Here is an 18,036-nt window from a genome sequence, read left to right on the forward strand (position 1 = left end):
TATTTTGCAGCATTTTGATGGTCGTAATCACAGATTAGAGGTAATTTATGGACTGGAGTAAAATATGCTTCATTCGTATTTCAAACTCTAACCCTCAGTTATAAGCACAAAACTGAAAAAGAAATTCCTAATCAAATTTCTAATGTAATATTTCAGACATAGTGACAAGATTCAAATCCGTTTCTTGAATTAGAATTACTGAACCTTCAGAATTTCCATTAGTAAATATAAATGCTCTGCTTTCAAAATGTTAGAGATATGAAAAATAGCATGGGACTACAAATACCTTCATAAGTAACTTCAAAAATAAGTGCTCATATTCAGGCCTTTGAAAACATTTGTTCTTACATAACTCTAGCTCCTCTTAAAGCCCACCCTATTATTACATGGGCTCCCCTTGTGACGTAGTGGTAAAAAAACTTGCCTGCCAATGCAAGAGATGCAGATTCAGTTCCTGGGTCAGGAAGATCCCCTGGAGAAGGAAATGGCAACCCACTCGAGTATTGCTGACTGGAAAATCCCATGATCAGAGGACCCCAGTGGGCTACAGTCCATGGGGTCACAAAGAGTTGGACACGACTTAGCAACCAAACAACAACAATTATATATGTATAATTATATATCAACTACTATATGTGCATATCAATTAACATATATGTATTTTTAAACAATATTTCACATTTGATCCCTAGAAAAACTCTTGAGTAACAAAAGGTACATATTTGAGAAATTTCTACATCTGGAAAGATATTAAGTATATTGGTTTGCTAAGGTTGCTATAGAAAAATATCACAGACTGGGTAGCTTACAAACAGAAATTTATTCTTCCACAGTCTTAAAGGCTAGAAGTCACAGATCAAGGTATCAGCAGGGCTGGTTTTCCTGGAGGCCTCTCCCGGGGTTGCAGATGCTATCTTCTCATGGGCTATGCTCTGCACACGGCCCTGGTTGTCTACTGTGTGCTCGAAGTTTCTCTTCTTACAGGAACACCAGTCAGACTGGATGAGGGCCTCTTTTAACTTAACCACCTCTTTAAAGGCTCTCATTCCAAATACACTCTCATTCTGAGGTTAGAGATTTAACACATGACCTTTGGGGGAATCACAATTCGGCCCGTAACAGGAAGTGATAGAGCAAAAGCACGCGTCTCAGTATTGGCTTGGAGCCTCTTGTGTGTGTTCTGTGTTGTGTTGCCCATCACAGTCTCCCTAGGAAACAAACATCTAATGTTTTTCATGGCGAATAGCTGAATATAAATGAAAACAAGGTGATGGGAGAAAAGGAAGATCTGAAAAGAGAAGGGGCAAAACTCTTGAAAGAAATTTTAAATTTTTCAATAAAGACTGAACTAGAAGAACACAAGAACTGGTAACTCCTTCAGAAAAATAACATATGGAAAGGGAAAATATGTAAATTTTAAAGATGAAAACTCCTGAAGAAAAAGTAATACCAAAGCTCACCAGAGAAGATTCACCATCAGTACAGGGATCCAAACATACAATCAAAGCAATGAAACAGAATAAACTGGTTATAATTTAAGAAAGACATAATCGAGATGAAAAGACTTGAAACTGCATACTGAAAATGCGTATTGCATACTAGAGCAATCAACCCAGAATGGGAAACACTGAGCTATAAAATAGTAAATGTAAAAAAATCAAAAGAAAAAAGATCTTTTAAGCATCTAGGCAATAATTAAAGAATGTAAATTTTTTTCAAGATAGGCCACATTGGGCCATAAAACAAGATTCAACGAAACAGACTACAAGAGATTTAAATTAGAACTCAATAACAATATTTTTTAAATCCCGTATTTGGTCATTTAAAAACACAATTCTAATAACTCATTTCAAAGAAAAAATCACAAACTGAATAGTAATAAAACAAAACATATTAAAACTTGTGGGATATACCTAAAGCAGTGCTTAAAGAGAAATTTATAGCTTTAAGTGCCCATATCTGGAAGAAAAACAGATATGAATCAGTTATCCAAGTCTCCAATTTAAGAAACTAGACAAAGAAGAATTAAACCCAAACAAGTCAGGGAAAGAATAACAATGAGATCAGAAAACAATAAATAAGTTAGACAACAACAGAGAAGTTGATTGTTTGAAAAGTTTTGAAAGTTAATAAACTTAGCAAGACTATACCTCAAAAGTTTATTAGAAAACACCAACAAAAATCTTACCTTGGCCAATTCTGTAATTTTACCAAAACCAGGCTTCCAAGAGGCAGCTGTGAATAGACGATCTTATACCCACTTTGATGAAGCTGAGACTCTTCAGGAAAGTCTTCTTCAGAAACAGAGCACTTATTGTACTTTGAGTCAGTGTTCATGAAGCAGTACCATGGTTCATTGTGATTGATTTTGGCTATATCCTCATTTGATAACAGTCTCCATTTCAAACAACTTTCATTCTCACATTGAACCCACACTTTGTTTATATACATGTTGTTCTCCACTGAGGAATCCATTGCCATATTACAACATTCTATTATCTCACTATCAAATTTTCCTTTTTCTGTAAGTGCATTTAACCTAGAAAACAACAGAATAAAGATTTCAGGGGAGAAGGAGAGAGAGCTCAGGCCAAAATTCGAGAAGTAGCTCTTTTATACCTTGTTTGCCCACCTCTCCTCTGAAAATGTTGAACATGTCATGTTTCCACCCACCCAGAGACAAAGGAAGAAAAGAGAAGCCTCAGTCATTCTGGTCATAATATGCTCCCAAATTAAAAATAAGGAAAGTTAACTATAGTATCTTTTCTACTACTACTCAATATACGTCTAATAGATACCCAGTACTTTTGCCATTGTTGTTGTTTAGCCGCTAAATCGTGTCTGACTCTTTGCAACCCCATAGACTAGCCCGCCACGCTCCTCTGCCCAGGGATTTCCCAGGCATGAATAGTAGAATGAGTTGCTATATCCTTTATCAGGGGATCTTCCTGACCTAGGGATTGCACCAGCATCTCCTGCATCGCACGCAGATTCTTGACTGTTAAGCCACTGTAATAAGAGGTAAATCTTACTCAGTGCTGACTCTGGGCCAGATACTATTCAATGCACACCACTTATACAGCCTTCCCAACAACCTCAGTGTGACCATTTTCAGAGAGAAAATGAAAGCTAAGAAAAGTCAAGTAATTTGTTTAAGGTCCCAGAGCTAGTACATGATATAGTTGGGATTTAAAGTCAGGCAGTTCCCTAATTCTGTGATCTTATCCACTAGGTAGTATTGCCTCTTGGGTATATGATGTATAAAGTGTAGACTTGATCCCTTTCTTTTTCTAACTCTGAAGAAAACCAAAGGTAGCAAAATATTTCACTATATGAAAATGTGAAATTTTTTAAAAATTAAAGGAATATTTTGCTTATTATTTTGCCTTTTATTATTAATTCAGGTGATTTTATTCACTATTAATTCAAGACGTTAGAATTATATAAGTCCCTAACTGCCAGCTTTAATAATGTTATGTGTATATTAAAATAATTAATAATTAATACAGGTAAAATATAAGTAAAACTAATTATTAGTAACTTACTTTGAAATACAAATCTATTTTTAGAGAAAGACTTGCAGGTACTGTATTGATTTAGTAGACCACCACTGGGGCTTCCTAGCTGGCTCAGTGGTAAAGAATCTGCTGCCAACGCAGGAGATAAGAGATGCGAGAGACGGAGAATCGATCCTTGGGTTGGGAAGATACCCTGGAGTAGGAAACGGTAACCCACTCCAGTATTCTTGCTTGGAAAATTCCATGGACAGAGGAGCCTGGCAGGCTACAGACCACAGGGTCGCAAAGAGTCTGACATGACTGAGCACACACACAATGAATGTCACTATCTGCTATCACTATCCACTGTCCAACATCACTAACCAAGTTCAGTGGTTCAGTAGTGTCAGACTCTTCTGTTTTCCCTGTCCGTCACCAACGCCCAGAGCTTGCAAAAACTCATGTCCATTGAGTTGGTGGTGCAATCCAGCCATCTCATCCTCTGTCGTCCCTTCCTCCTCCTGCCTTCAGTCTTTCCCACCATCAGGGTCTTTTACAGTGAGTCAGTTCTTCCCACCAGGTGGCCAAAGTATTAGAGTTTCAGGTTCACCATCAGTCCTTCCAATGAATATTCAGGACTGATTTCCTTTAGGACACTCTGGTTTGATCTCCTTTCAGTCCAAGGGACTCTCAAGAGTCTTCTCCAGCACCACAGTTCAAAAGCATCTATTCTTTGGCACTCAGATTTCTTTACAGTCCAACTCTCACATCCATACATGACTACTGGAAAACCATAGCTTTGACTAGATGGACTATATCGGCAAAGTATGTCTCTGCTTTTTAATATGCTATCTAGGTTGGTCATAGGTTTTCTTACAAGGAGCAAGCCTCTTTTAATTTCATGACTGCAGTCACCATCTGCAGTGATTTTGGAGACGAAGAAAATAAAGTCTGTCACTGTTCCCACTGTTTCTCCATCTATCTGCCATGAAATGATGGAACCAGATGTCATGATATGGTTTTTTGAATGTTGAGTGTTAAGCCAGATTTTTTCACTCTCCTCTTTCACATTAATTAATAGCTGTATTTTATTCTTTCCTTCCACTTTCATTGGGCATTCTTTGTTGAGCTTATCTTTCTCTTTTTGAGTTGATGCTTCATTTTAAGTCTTTTTAAAACTTTATTAATTCTATTATATTTTAGTAAGGAGAAGACTCTTGAGAGTCCCTTGGACTGCAAGGAGATCCAATCAGTCCATTCTGAAGGAGATCAACCCTGGGATTTCTTTGGAAGCAACGATGCTAAAGCTGAAACTCCAGTACTTTGGCCACCTCATGCGAAGAGTTGACTCATTGGAAAAGACTCTGATGCTGGGAGGGATTGGGGGCAGGAGGAGAAGGGGACGACAGAGGATGAGATGGCTGGATGGCATCACTGACTCGATGGATATGAATCTGAGTGAACTCCGGGAGTTGGTGATGGACAGGGAGGCCTAGCGTGCTGCGATTCATAGGGTTGCAAAGAGTCGGACACGACTGAGCGACTGAACTGAACTGAACTGATGTACTCTTAATATGAGATCTACCCTTTTAATAATTTTAAAGTCAATTTAAAGAGTATTGCTGATTATGGGTAGAATGTTGTATAGCAGATCTCTATCATTTACTTATCTTTCTTACTTAAAACTTTATGCCTGCTAATTTAGAACTCCTTACTTCACCATTTTCCTCACCCATGGAAATCATTCCACTATTTGATTATATGAACTTGATTATTTTAGATATCACATATAAGTGGAATCTCACAGTATTTGTCTTTCTGTGACTGGTTTATTTCACTTAGCAGAATGTCCCCCAGGTTAATCCATATTGTTGCATGTTGTAGAACATTCTCCTTATTTAAGGCTGAACAGCATTCCATTGTGTTTTCTTTATTTGTCCATCGATTAACACTTAGGTTGTTTCCATATCGTGGCTACTGTAAATAGTACTGCTATGAACATGGGAGTACTAATATGTCTTGGAGATCCTGATTTCAGTTATCTTAGATAAATACCCAGAAGTGGGGTAGCTGAATCATATGGTAGTTCTATTTTGATTTTTTGCGGAGACCTCCGTGCTGTCTCCTCGGCACCAGCAGCATTTTGTGTTCCCACCTACAAGTTTCCAGTGTATTCACACCCTCATCAATCTCTATTATCTTTCGACTTTCTGATAATAGCCATCCTAAAAGATGTGAAGTGCTAACTGTGATTTTGATTTGCATTTCCCTGATGATTATTGACGTGAAGGATCTTTTCATATACCCAATGGCCATATAGCTTCTTTAGAAAAATGGCCCATTTTAAGATTTAAACGTTTTGATTGTGTCAGCTGTTTGAGTTCCTTATATATTTTGGATATTAATCACTTTTTAAAATGTTTACAAATATTTTCTCCCATTCTGTAGGCTACTTTTCATTTAACTAATTGTCTCTTGCTACAAAGAAACAGTTTAATTTAATGTAGTCCTACTTTATTTTTACTTTTGTTGCCTATGCTTTTGGTGTCAGATCCAAAGAATCATTGATAAAATCAATCTCAAGAAACTTTTCCTCTAAGTTTCCTTCTGGGAATTTTACAGTTTGGTTTTACATTTGTCTTTAATCCAAAAATAAATTTCAAGTTTATTTTTGTGTACAGTTTAAGTTAAGGATCCAATTTCATTCTTTTGCATATGAACACCCAGTTTTTCAAGACAACTTAATGAAGGGACTATCTTTTCCCCATTCAGTACCTTTGTTTAAAACTGGTTGACCTCTATATACCTGGGTTTATTTCTGGGCTATGTATTCTGTTCCACTGATCTGTGTCTGTTTTTAATGCTGATACCATACCCCTTTGATTACTACAATTTTGTAAAATAGTTTGAAATCAGGAAGTAGAATGCCTCCAACTTTTCTCTTCTTGTTCAAGATTGCTTAGCTATTTGGAGTTTTATGGTTACATACACATTTTAGGATTTTTTCTATTTCTGTGAAAATATCACTGGAATTTTGATAGGGATTGAATGAATGGAATCTGTAGATTACTTTGGGTTGTATGGACATTTTAACAATATAAATTCTTCTAATCTATGAATATGGGATATCTTTCCACTTATTTTTGCCTTCTGTTTCTTTCATCTATGTTTTATAATTTCAGTTTATAGATCTTTCACCTTTGATTAACTTTATTACTAAGCATTTTTTGGACACAACTGTAAATTAATTATTTTCATTTCTTTTTCAGCTACTTTGTTGTCACTGTATAGAAATGCAACTTATTTCTGTTGGTTTGTTTTGTATCTTACAACTTTGAATTCATTTATTAGTTTCAACAATTTTTTAGTGGAGTCCTCAGGGTTTACTATATATGAGATCATGTATTCTACAAACAGAAAATTTTACTTCTTCCTTTCAGATATGGACGTTTTTTATTTCTCTTTCTTGCCTGACTGTCCTGGCTAGAAACTCTAGTACCACGTTGAGTAACAGTGGTGTGAGTGGGCACCCTGGTCTTGTTGCTGATCTTAGATGAAAGCTTTTTCACTAGTGAGCATGGTGTTACCTGTGAGCTTGTTACATACGGTCATCATTTTATTGAAATATAATCCTTCTACATCCAATCTGTCAAGAGTTTTCATCATCAAGAGATATTAACTTTTGTCAAATGCTTTCTCTCCATCTACTGAGATGATAATATGTGATTACCTTTCCCATCGCTGGGGTGTATTATGTTTATTCATTTTAAAGTGTTAAACCATCCATGCATCTTATGAATAAATTCTACTTGCTCCTGGTGTATGATACCTTCTATGTGCTCAATTGTTTGCTAGAAAATTGAGGATTTTTGCACATATGTTCATTGGGTATACTAGTCTGATGTTCTCTTTTCTAGTGGTGTTCTTTTATGATGTTGGTATCAAGTTAATGCTGGCTTTGTAAAATGTATTTGGAGTTGTTCTCTTCAATTTTTTGAAAGAGGTTGAGAAGGAATTCCCACTAATTACTCTTAAATTTTTGATAGAACTTACCAATAAAGTCATTTGGTTCTGAACTTTTCTGTTGGGAGAATTTTAGATTACTGATTCAATCACCTTACTTGTTATCTATTCCAATCTATTTCACTCTGATTCAGTCCTGGGAGGTTATATGCTTCTAGGAATTTATCCATTCTTCTAAATTATTCAATTTGTTAGCATCTAATTTTTTGTCATAGTCTCTTAGGATCCTTTGTGTTTCTGTGGCTCAGCTATAAAGTCTCTTTCACTTATGATTTTGAGTCTTTTTTTATTCCTGCTAGTCTAGCTAAAGTTTTGTGTCTTTTATCAAGAAACCAACTCTTACTTTCACTGATCTTTTTCTATTATTTTTTTAATCTTTCATTTATTTTTGATTTTTGTTATTTCCTCCTCCAACTAAATTTAGGCTTCGTAGCTCTTTGTTTTTCTAGTTCCTTCTAGTGTAAAGTTAGTTTGCATGAGGTCTTTCTTCTTAATGTAAACATTTATCATTAGAAACCTCCCTCTTAGAATTGTTTTTGCAATATCCCATAATTTTAGTATGTTGTATTTCATTTTGTCTCATGACATTTTCAGGTTTCTGATTTCTTCTTTGACCAACTGGTTTTTCAGGAGCATGTTGTTTAATCTCTATGTATTTGTCAATTTTCCAGTTTTTCCCCTGTTGTTGATTTCTAGTTTCACACCATTACGGTCAGAAAAGATGCCTGATAGTATTGGAATATGATATATACTGAAAAATGCTCCATGTACATTTGAGAACAATGTGCATTCTGCTGCTGTTAGATAGAATGTTCTGTATACATCTGTGGAATTCTCATCTAAAGCATAATTTAAGTCCAAAGTTTTCTTACTGATTTTCTGTCTGGATGATCTATTCATTGTTCAAAGTCAGGTAATGAAATCCCCTATTATTGTTGTTGTTCAAAAATATTAATTCCTCGGCACTCAGCCTTCCTTATGGTCCAGCTCTCACATCCATACAAGACTACTGGAAAAACCACAGCTTTGGCTATATGGACCTTTGTCAGCAAAGTGGTATCTGTGCTTTTTAATATACTGTCTAGGTTTGTCACAGCTGTTCTTTCAAGGAGCATGCAACTTTCAATTTCAATTTTAATTACTGTTGTACTGCTGTCCATTTCTCTCTTCAGATATTTGCTTTATATATTTAGATACTCCAATACTGGGTGCATAAATATTTTCAGTTATTATATTCTCTTGATGAATTGACCTCTTTATCACTGTATAGCAACCCTGACACTTTTTACATTTTTTACTTCTATTCTGTTTTATATAAGAATAGCTATTTCTGGGTCTCTTTTTATTTTCATTCGTGTGGAATATCTTTTTCCTTCCCTTCACTTTCAGTCTATGATTAGAGAATTAGTCCATTTACATCTGGAGTAATTTTTAACAGGTAAAAACTTATTATTGCCCCTTTGTTAATTTTTTTCTAAGTGTTTTATAGATCTATTTCTTCTTCTGTAGTGGTATACTTGGATTCCTTTTGCATTATCTTTCGCATATCTACCAAAGGGTTTTGCTTTGAGGCTTGCCTAAAACATCCTACAATTATAATAGTTCGTTTTAAGCTGATAACTTCAATAACATACAAAAGCTCCTCATGTTTACTCTCTGTCCCCACCTTTTATGTTCTGATGTCACAATTTACACCTTTCCATATTATGTGTCCAATAAAAATCATTTGTGTCCGACTCTTTGCTACCCCATGGAGTATACAGTTGATTGAATTTTCCAGGCCAAAATACTGGAGCAAGTAGCTGTTCCCTTCTCCAGGGGATCTTCCCAACCCAGGGATTGAACCCAGATCTCCCACATTGCAGGAGGATTCTTTACCAGCTGAGCCACCAGGGAAGCCCAAGAATACTGAAGTGGGTAGCCTATCCCTTTCTCCAGGGGATCTTCCCAACCCAGGAACTGAACCAGGATCTCTTTCATTGCAGGCAGATTATTTACCACCTGAGCTATTATGGAAGCCCCCAAATTATTGTATCTACAGAGATTTTCAATACTTTTGACTTTTTACCTTTGTATCAGAGCTGTATGTGATTTACATAATACCATCATATATTATTTTTAATACAACTTTATATTTACCTGTATCAGTGAGTTTTATACTTTTATATATTCATATTCCTAATTAGCATCCTTTCATTTCAGCTTGAAGAATTCCTTTAGCATTTCTTGTTAGGCAGGTTTAGTGGTGATGAATTCCTTCTCCTTTTAACAATATCTCTATTTCTCCACCAATTCTGAAGAACAAGTTTGCCAGAAACACTATTCTTGATTGGCAGTTTTCTTTCTTTCGTACGTTCTTTCAGAACTTTCAATATATTATTCCACTCCCTGTCTTCACTTTTTTCTGTTCTTTTTGCTTCCCTGACTGTATGATTTCCAGTGAACTATCTTCAAGCTCATTGATCCTTTCTTCTGTTTGATCTTCTGCCTTCTCTCGTCTCACCCCAGTTTCCACAGGTCCATTCAGGATCTCACAGAACTACTACTAATTATGTGCCCCATTAGCTCCCAGAGGCAGATTAATTAGAACCATTAGACAGCAGCTGAAAAAGTATATAGTCAAATCCCTTTTAGGGAAAACTGAGACTTGTGTTTTTGCCTGCTCTCTCTGTGATAAGCCTGGCAGGACGTGCTTATACATATGTTAGAAATTGCTTACTTGTTTTCTATGGTGAAAGAGGACAGTGAATGCCAAGCCCTTTTAATTCTCTAAGCTAGGTGATTTGGGAGCCAGTCCCTTGAGTGGCAGTCATAAAAGTTGGGGTGCTAGATGCACAGACGAGCTCCTTCTAGAAAGAAGCTGGACACTCACTTTTATAACTGGAGAGAGGGAGAGGAAAGTGCTCACAAGCGCTTTCAGGCTCCTGGAAGAGGACAATCAGCTTCCAGATGCAAGCTGGTTAGAAGCCCAACTCTTGGGCAGCAACTAGAAAAGTATGCAGTTAAATTCCTTCCACGGAGAAAATGATAATTTTGTGTTTTATTCTGGTCCCTCTGTGTTGAGTCCAAGGGTACAGCCAAGGTTAAGTGTTTTGCACTTCTGTTTAAAACGATCCGTTTGCTAAACACGGTCCTGGTGGATGCACAAATGCTGATTCCCATTGGCTCTCAGAGCTAGGTGATCTAGGAGCTGGTCCCTTGGGTAGCAGCCATAAAAGCTGAGGAACTAGCTGTGTGGTCCAAACCATCTGTTTCTCAGGGAGAAACTGCTGGGTTCCTCCGCGGTTAAACTAAAGGTTTATGGCATGAATGTATCTTAGCTTTTCCTACTCATTTCAGTGTGGTTATTTCCTCAGTCACCTCAATGTGTAGGAGGAACTAAGTGAAGTGAAGTGAAGTGAAGTGAAGTGCAGTGAAGTGAAGTGAAGTGAAGTCCCTCAGTCTTGTCTGACTCTTTGCAACCCCATGGACTGGAGCCTACCAGGCTCCTCCCTCCATGGGATTCTCCAGGCAAGAGTACTGGAGTGGGTTGCCATTTTCCTTCTCTAGGGGATCTTCCCGACCCAGGGATTGAACCCGGGTCTCCCTCATTCCAGGCGGATGCCTCAACCTCTAAGCCACCAGGGAAGCCATAGGAGGAACTAAACTAGTTTCTATGTTTCTCTCCAAAGGAACTGATCTGTGTGGAGCTGCTCATTCAGTGCCTCTGTGGGAGGAAGAAAAGTCTGATGCCTTGTATTCACTCTGCTGTCTTGGTGACGTCCTTTGTATTTTGTTTTCTTTACTTTTAATGAGCTCCAGGAAATTTTAAACAGTAATAGTAATATCTCTAACTTGTAACAGAGTGCAGTGACCTCAGTCCTTAGCACAGCAGCCACTGCTGTGCATCTTTACTTCGTATCCTGTTACCAGGCAATATGTCCTGTTCACCTATTAGTCAGGGCCTCAGTGGGCCCCACCCATTCAACAACTGTCAATGAGCCACTGTTAGAGGTCCGCTCAGCCACTGAACAGTGCAGCGGTGGGCCCTGCCCACAAGCAACCAACTGTTAATGAGTTAGTGAGGGGATTTACACAACAGAGGAGTGGGGGGGTTGTGAGGTGGACAGTGAGGTAAGAGGCAGATTCAGCCCTTCTCCTGGAGGCCCTCCAGCTCACCTAGCCTTGGGCCAACAGGTGAGGTGGAGTGCCCAGGGAAGAGATTGGGGACTACATCCTGCAGGGCTCCAGTGCCCTCACTAAGGTCCCCCACTAGCCTTGCCCCAGTCCTTGAGGCAGCAGTGAACCGCTCTCCCTTCCTGTCTCTGTGACTTCCTGCCTGGGTCGCACTCTCTGAGACCCAGTCTTCCCCATTTGGGTGGCCTGAGGAGACTGGAGACCAGCTGAGTTGGGCACCTGGCTCCCTCAGCAATGGCAGCTCGGCAGGATGTGGGGACCTGGCCCTACAAGAGCTGCCACCTGCGATCCAAGGCCATGACTGGGACCTTGGAGGGTGAAAGTTGTACCTTAAGACCCTGCCCTTTTCTGTCAGGACCGAGAATAAAAGTTGTCTGGTAGAGACTCACAAGAATACCATTACCTGACTGTTACCTCACCATGACCTGACCTCAACAGCAAAGGATTTGACACCAAAAAGTTTGTAACGACGAACCATGCCCCTCCCCCACCTTTTGCTTTTAAAGGGGTTTGCTGAAAGTTTTCAGTAACTTCGGGGTTCTTAGGGTATGAGCCACCCATCTCTTTGTATAAATCTGTAATAAATCTTTCTCTGTTCCAAACTCTAATGTTTTAGTATTGATGGGCCTCACTGTGTATCGGGCACACGGACTTGCGATTTGGTAACAGTAGGAGGAGATAACGCTGGTCCCTGGGTAAAGGGCTACCAATCCCAAGTTCAAATACAAAGAGAGATGAGGGAGACTCATAAGTCTAAAGCAGGTATTGGGACAACTAAGCCGAGGGTAAGGAGTTGGGAAACAGTTCTAGAAACAGTGAGATAATCCATTACAAGTTCATTCAAGAACCTTCAATTTATTATTTAATAAGAAAAATAGGATTTCTTAGTATTTAATATCAAATTGATACTAGAACCCTCACTCAGACCATATAAAAGCAGGTCATATGTTCTAAATGGGATGTGAGGCCTCCTGCTGGAAAGACGGGAGGCACCACATGTAAAGTATCTGGTGCCCTTCAGCGACCCATTCACTTTTCCATACTGCAGTTATTTCTAACTAGCTAAACAGATCTACAGGCTCTGTCACCTAGATTATTCCTCACAGAGTGAAGTCACCTTAAAATATTCCTAGAAAGAAAGAGCATATTGAAGAGAATGCTAGTAACAAATAATGAAAGCTAAGAGGTATAAAAGAAAGCAGAGCATGATATTACTATCTATCACTCAATTGCCTAGGATTCTGTCCATCCTAGAACCACTGGAGAAAGCACTCTAAAAAAGTTCACTACGCTGAATCAGTGGAAAGCTTAGGAAAATCCATTATGATAGCCTATTATAAAATGTTAAGGGGATTAAAAGATTACTTTTAAATGGTAGATAAAGTTTTCAGATTTTCTTAGGAAGTCAGTGCATAATACTGAGAAGATAAATTAATACCAAGAAAATGTCATTATTATTTAAGTAGTGATACTCATTTTCAATTGTGTCAAACTTAAACCTCTTGGTATTTTAGATGTGATAGTTTATCCAGGCTAATAGAATGTATAACACAGGTTATGAAATACTTACTCTTTTCAAACCAGATTCTCATTATTTCTATTACCTTTTCTCCAGCATTTGGTTGGTTTTCAAAATTATTGCCACATCAGCTATATTTAACTAGTTAAAACATATATACAGATTATACTATCCAGAATTTTCCTCACAAAGTGAAGTCACTTTAAAATATTTCCGCAGGGCTTTCCCAGTGGTCTAGTGGCTGGGAATCACCTTGCAATGCAGGGGACACCAGCTGGATCCCTGGTCTGGGAAGATCCCACATGTTGCAGGGCAACTAAGCCTTTGGGCCACAACTACTAAGCCTGTGCTCCGGAGCCTGCAAGCTGCAACAACTGAGATCACATGCAGCAACTACTGGAGCCCCGTGCCCTACAGCCCATGCTCAGCAACAACAGAAGCCACTGCAATGAGAAGCCTGCACACAGCAACTAGAGAGTAGCCCCCACTGTCTGAAACTATAGAAAGCCCACACGAAGCAATGAAGACCCAGCTCAGCCATAAGTAAATAAATAAATGAATACTAAAATATGTTTCTACAAAGAAACAGCATATTGAAGAGAATACTAAAAATACAAATAAAGTATTTAGGTTGATACAAAAGTAATTTGCAGTTTTGGATTGTTGAATTTTGCTGTTCGATACTGGAATATATTCTTAAAGGTGATTACGTTATACATTACTTTAATGCTCATTTATTGCTTTGCTTTTTTTGCTAATGACTTATTACTTGCTGTTTATTTTATATTTATTTTAGGCAAAGGAAACAATGTTAGACAAAAAGCAAATTCAAGTGATTTTCTTATTGAGTTCAAAATGGGTCATAAACATGTTACGGAGACAATTCGCAACCTCAACAACACACCTGGCCTAGGAACTGCTAACAAACGTACTCTGCAGTGGTGATTCGAGAAATTTTGCAGAGCAAATGAGAGCCTTGAAGATGAAAGAGCGCAGTGGCTGGCCACTGGAAGCTGACAATGACCAAATGAGAGGATCATCAAAACTGATCCTCTTACAACTACATGAGAAGTTGCCAAAGAACTCAGCATCAACCATTCTATGGTCATTCAGCATTTGAAGCAAATTGGAAAGGTGAAAAAGCTTGATAAGTGGGTGTCTCGTGAGTTGATGATAAAGAAAACCGGTCATTTTGAAGCGTCATCTTCTTTTACTCTACGTAGCAACAATGAACCATTTCTTGATTGGATTGTGATGAGTAATGAAAAGTGGATTTTATATGAAAATCAGCAATGACTAGCTCAGTGGCTTGACCAAGCAGCAGCTCCAAAGCACTTTTCAAAGCCAAACTTGCACCAAAAAAAAGGTCATGGTCACTGTCTGGCGATCTGCCGATTTGATCCACTATAGCTTTCTCAGTCCAGGCAACACCATTACATCTGGGAATATGCTCAGCAAATTGGTGAGACGCATTAAAAACTGCAATGATTGCAGCTGGCACTGGTGGATAGAACGGGCCCAATTTTTCTGCATGACAACACCCAACCACACATAGCACAACCACCACTTCAAAAGCTGAACAAGCTGGGCTACAGAGTTTTGCCTCAACTGTCATATTCACCTCACCTCTCACCAAGCATCTACCACTTCTCCAAGCATCCTGACAACTTTTTGCAGGGAAAATGCTTCCATAACCAGCAGGAGGCAGAAAATGCTTTCCAAGAATTCATGGAATTCCAAAGCATGGATTTTTATGCTATAAGAATAAACAAACTTATTTCTTGTTGGCAAAACCGTGTTGAATGTAACGGTTCCCATTTTGATTAATTAAGATATGTTTGAGCCTAGTTTTAATGATTTAAAATTCATGTTTCAATACCACAATTACTTTTTCACCAACCTAATAAGGAATATAAAAGAAAGTAGAACATGATTGCTACCTGCACAGAAGGTACAAATGAAGAGGAGAAAGAAACTGTGGTAAGAGAGTGATGGAGTCTGCGGGATGCCCTATAAAATCATAGAGACAGGACTGCACACTTCAGTTTAAAGAGAGGATGACAAATGCAGAGCTGTGCTGAGTATACCTGCCTTACTCAACTTCTGTTTTCAACTTTTTATTTCATAACTTAGCTAATATACTATGCTAGATAATTCAAAAGAAAATTTAAAAATTATATTTTAGAAAATAAAAAACATTGAATATCTATTCAAAATTAGGCAGTCATGTCCTGGCTATTATAAACAGTGCTGCAATGAACATTGGGGTACAGCAGATGAATGGGGTATTACTCAGCCATTAAAAAGAACACAGTTGAATCAGTTCTAATGAGATGGATGAAACTGGAGCCGATTATACAGAGTGAAGTAAGCCAGAAAGAAAAACACCAATACAGTATACTAACACATATATACGGAATTTAGAAAGATGGTAATGATAACCCTGTATGCGAGACAAGCAAAAGAGACACAGATGTATAGAATGGACTTTTGGACTCTGAGGGAGAGGGAGAGGGTGGGATGATTTGGGAGAATGGCATTGAAACATGTATACTATTATGTAAGAAACTAATTGCCAGTCTATGTTCGATACAGGATACAGGATGCTTGGGGCTGGTGCACGGGGATGATCCAGAGAGATGATATGGGGTGGGAGGTGGGAGGGGGGTTCAGGATTGGGAACTCATGTACACCCATGGTGGATTCATGTCAATGTATGGCAAAACCAATACAGTATTGTAAAGTAAACTAAAGTAAAAATAAAAATTAAAAAAATAATAATACAGTTGAGTAAAAAAAAAAAATTAGGCAGTCATGTTTAGGCTATTAGTTTATTCATTCATTCATTTAATGCAATAGTTATGAATGGTTACAGACACTCAACTTTCAGCCAGACAACTCTACCACTTTTTAATTTGCAAATTAGTTAACCACTACTCTAGGGATAACAAGAGTACTATCACTCTGGAACCTCTTTTATAAGGATACTAATCCCCATTCGTAAAGGCTCTGTCTTCATGATTTAATCACCACCCACTGCATCTACCTTCTAATAGCATCACATTGAGGATTAGGTTTCAATATGAATTTGAAGTGACACAAATATTCAGTCTATAGCTTTCCATCTCTGGCCCCAAAATTCACATTCCTTTCACATGAAAAATACATTTATTCCATTCCCAGAAGTTTTAGCTGCTTCCAGCATCAACCCAAAAAATCTGAAGTCCGAAGTCTCATCTAAGTATCACCTAAATCAGACATGGGTGAGACTGAATGCAGGATTCATCTTGAGGCAAATTCCTCTCCATCTGTGAACCTGTGAAATTAAACGTGTTCTCTGCTTCCAAAATACAGTGGTGGGACAGGCATAGGACACACTCTCTTTCCAAAGGGAGAAATAAAAAAGAAAGGAATGAAAGGTTCCAAGCAAGTCTAAACATTAATTCTGGATAATAATCTTTGGCTCTATGCTCTCCCTCCAGGCACACCGGGGCTGTGGACCCCTTCCAGACCTACTAGGGTAGGTAACCGCATAGTTTTGCCAGGTAGGGGCTGGGCCCTATAGGATATAGCTGGTCTTGTCCCCATATGGCTTTGAAGGCAGCCCACACAGTAGCTCTCACAGGTTAAGAGTCAAGTGCCTGTGGCTCAGCTGGGCTTTACTGGTCAGCTTCATGATGGTGGCCCTGGTCCACAGCTCCACAGTGCAACAGAGATAAAGGAACTTATTATTTTACTTAGTTAAACGAGGGTAAGCTGTACCTTCAAAGCCTTGCTTAGATATTTCCTCAGCTACATATTCACTTTCATTACTCACAAATTCTACCTTTCATGAAACACTACATATGAACACAAATTAGCCAAGTTTTTGCCACTGTATCACAAGGACCATTTTTTCTCCATTGCACAATAACATGTTCCTCATTTCCACCTGAGACCTCATCAGAATGCCCCATTTACTGTCCACATTTCTACCAAAATTCTGTTCAAAATTACTTGGGTATTCTCCAAGAAGACTGACGCTTTCTCTACAGTTCTCACCTTTTCTTTCTGGGCTCACATCACAGTTGCCCTCAACAATCCATTCATTTGTGGCAATGCAGACTTTTTCTCTCTGGAGGAGGGCACGGCAACTCACTCCAGTATTCTTGCCTAGAGAATTCCATGGACAAAGGAGCCTGGTGGGTTATGACCATAGTGTCACAAAGAGTCAGGCATGACTGAAGCGACTTAGCACAGCACAGGCTTCTTCTAGAATGAATCTCAAAACTCTTCCAGCCTCTACCTTTTACCCACTTTCAAAGCCAATTCCACATTTTTAGGTATTTATTTCAGCAGCTTCCCCTTTCCTCGGTAGCAATTTCTGTCTTTCTTTGGACTGCGATAACAAAAATACCAGACCAGGTGACTTATAAACAACAGAAATTTATTTCTCACAGATCTGGAGGCTGAGAAATCCAAGATCAAGGCCCTGATATATCTGGTATCCAGAAAGCACCCACTGCTGGTTCATAAATGGCTGCATTCTATAGTAACCTCATTTGGAGGAATGGGCAAGGTAGTTTGGCGGTTCTCTTTTTATAAGTGAATTAATTCCATTCATGAGAGCTCTGCTCTCACTACATTATCACCTCCCCAATACCATCCTAACACTTCCTATTATCATCACGTTTTAGGGGAGGACACAATCATTCAGTCTATAGCAATAATCAGCCAAACATTTTCTTAAATGTTTTGAAAGCAAGGGGAAGGGTCTTAGTGGTAAGGGAAGACAGTGGCACATAAATCTTAGACATCCATTTGGGTGAGTGGATGAAAAGT

At 38.5% G+C, this 18,036-nt stretch overlaps 1 protein-coding gene across 1 annotated transcript in view; it reads right to left on the reverse strand.

The window, feature by feature from the left end:
- Positions 1-17,360, reverse strand: part of ZCWPW2 (zinc finger CW-type and PWWP domain containing 2) — a 95,996-nt gene extending 78,636 nt beyond the window's left edge. The window contains exons 1-2 of the mRNA XM_040246342.1: positions 14,842-17,360; positions 2,189-2,539 (exon numbers count right to left, since the gene is read on the reverse strand). Coding sequence (XP_040102276.1) covers positions 2,189-2,539; positions 14,842-14,855 — 365 coding nt within the window. The 5' untranslated portion in view covers positions 14,856-17,360. The remainder of the gene's footprint in view (positions 1-2,188; positions 2,540-14,841) is intronic.
- Positions 17,361-18,036: the final 676 nt, after the last annotated feature.

Source organism: Oryx dammah, unplaced genomic scaffold, assembly GCF_014754425.2.
Source record: "Oryx dammah isolate SB20612 unplaced genomic scaffold, SCBI_Odam_1.1 HiC_scaffold_9, whole genome shotgun sequence".
NCBI lineage: Eukaryota > Metazoa > Chordata > Mammalia > Artiodactyla > Bovidae > Oryx > Oryx dammah.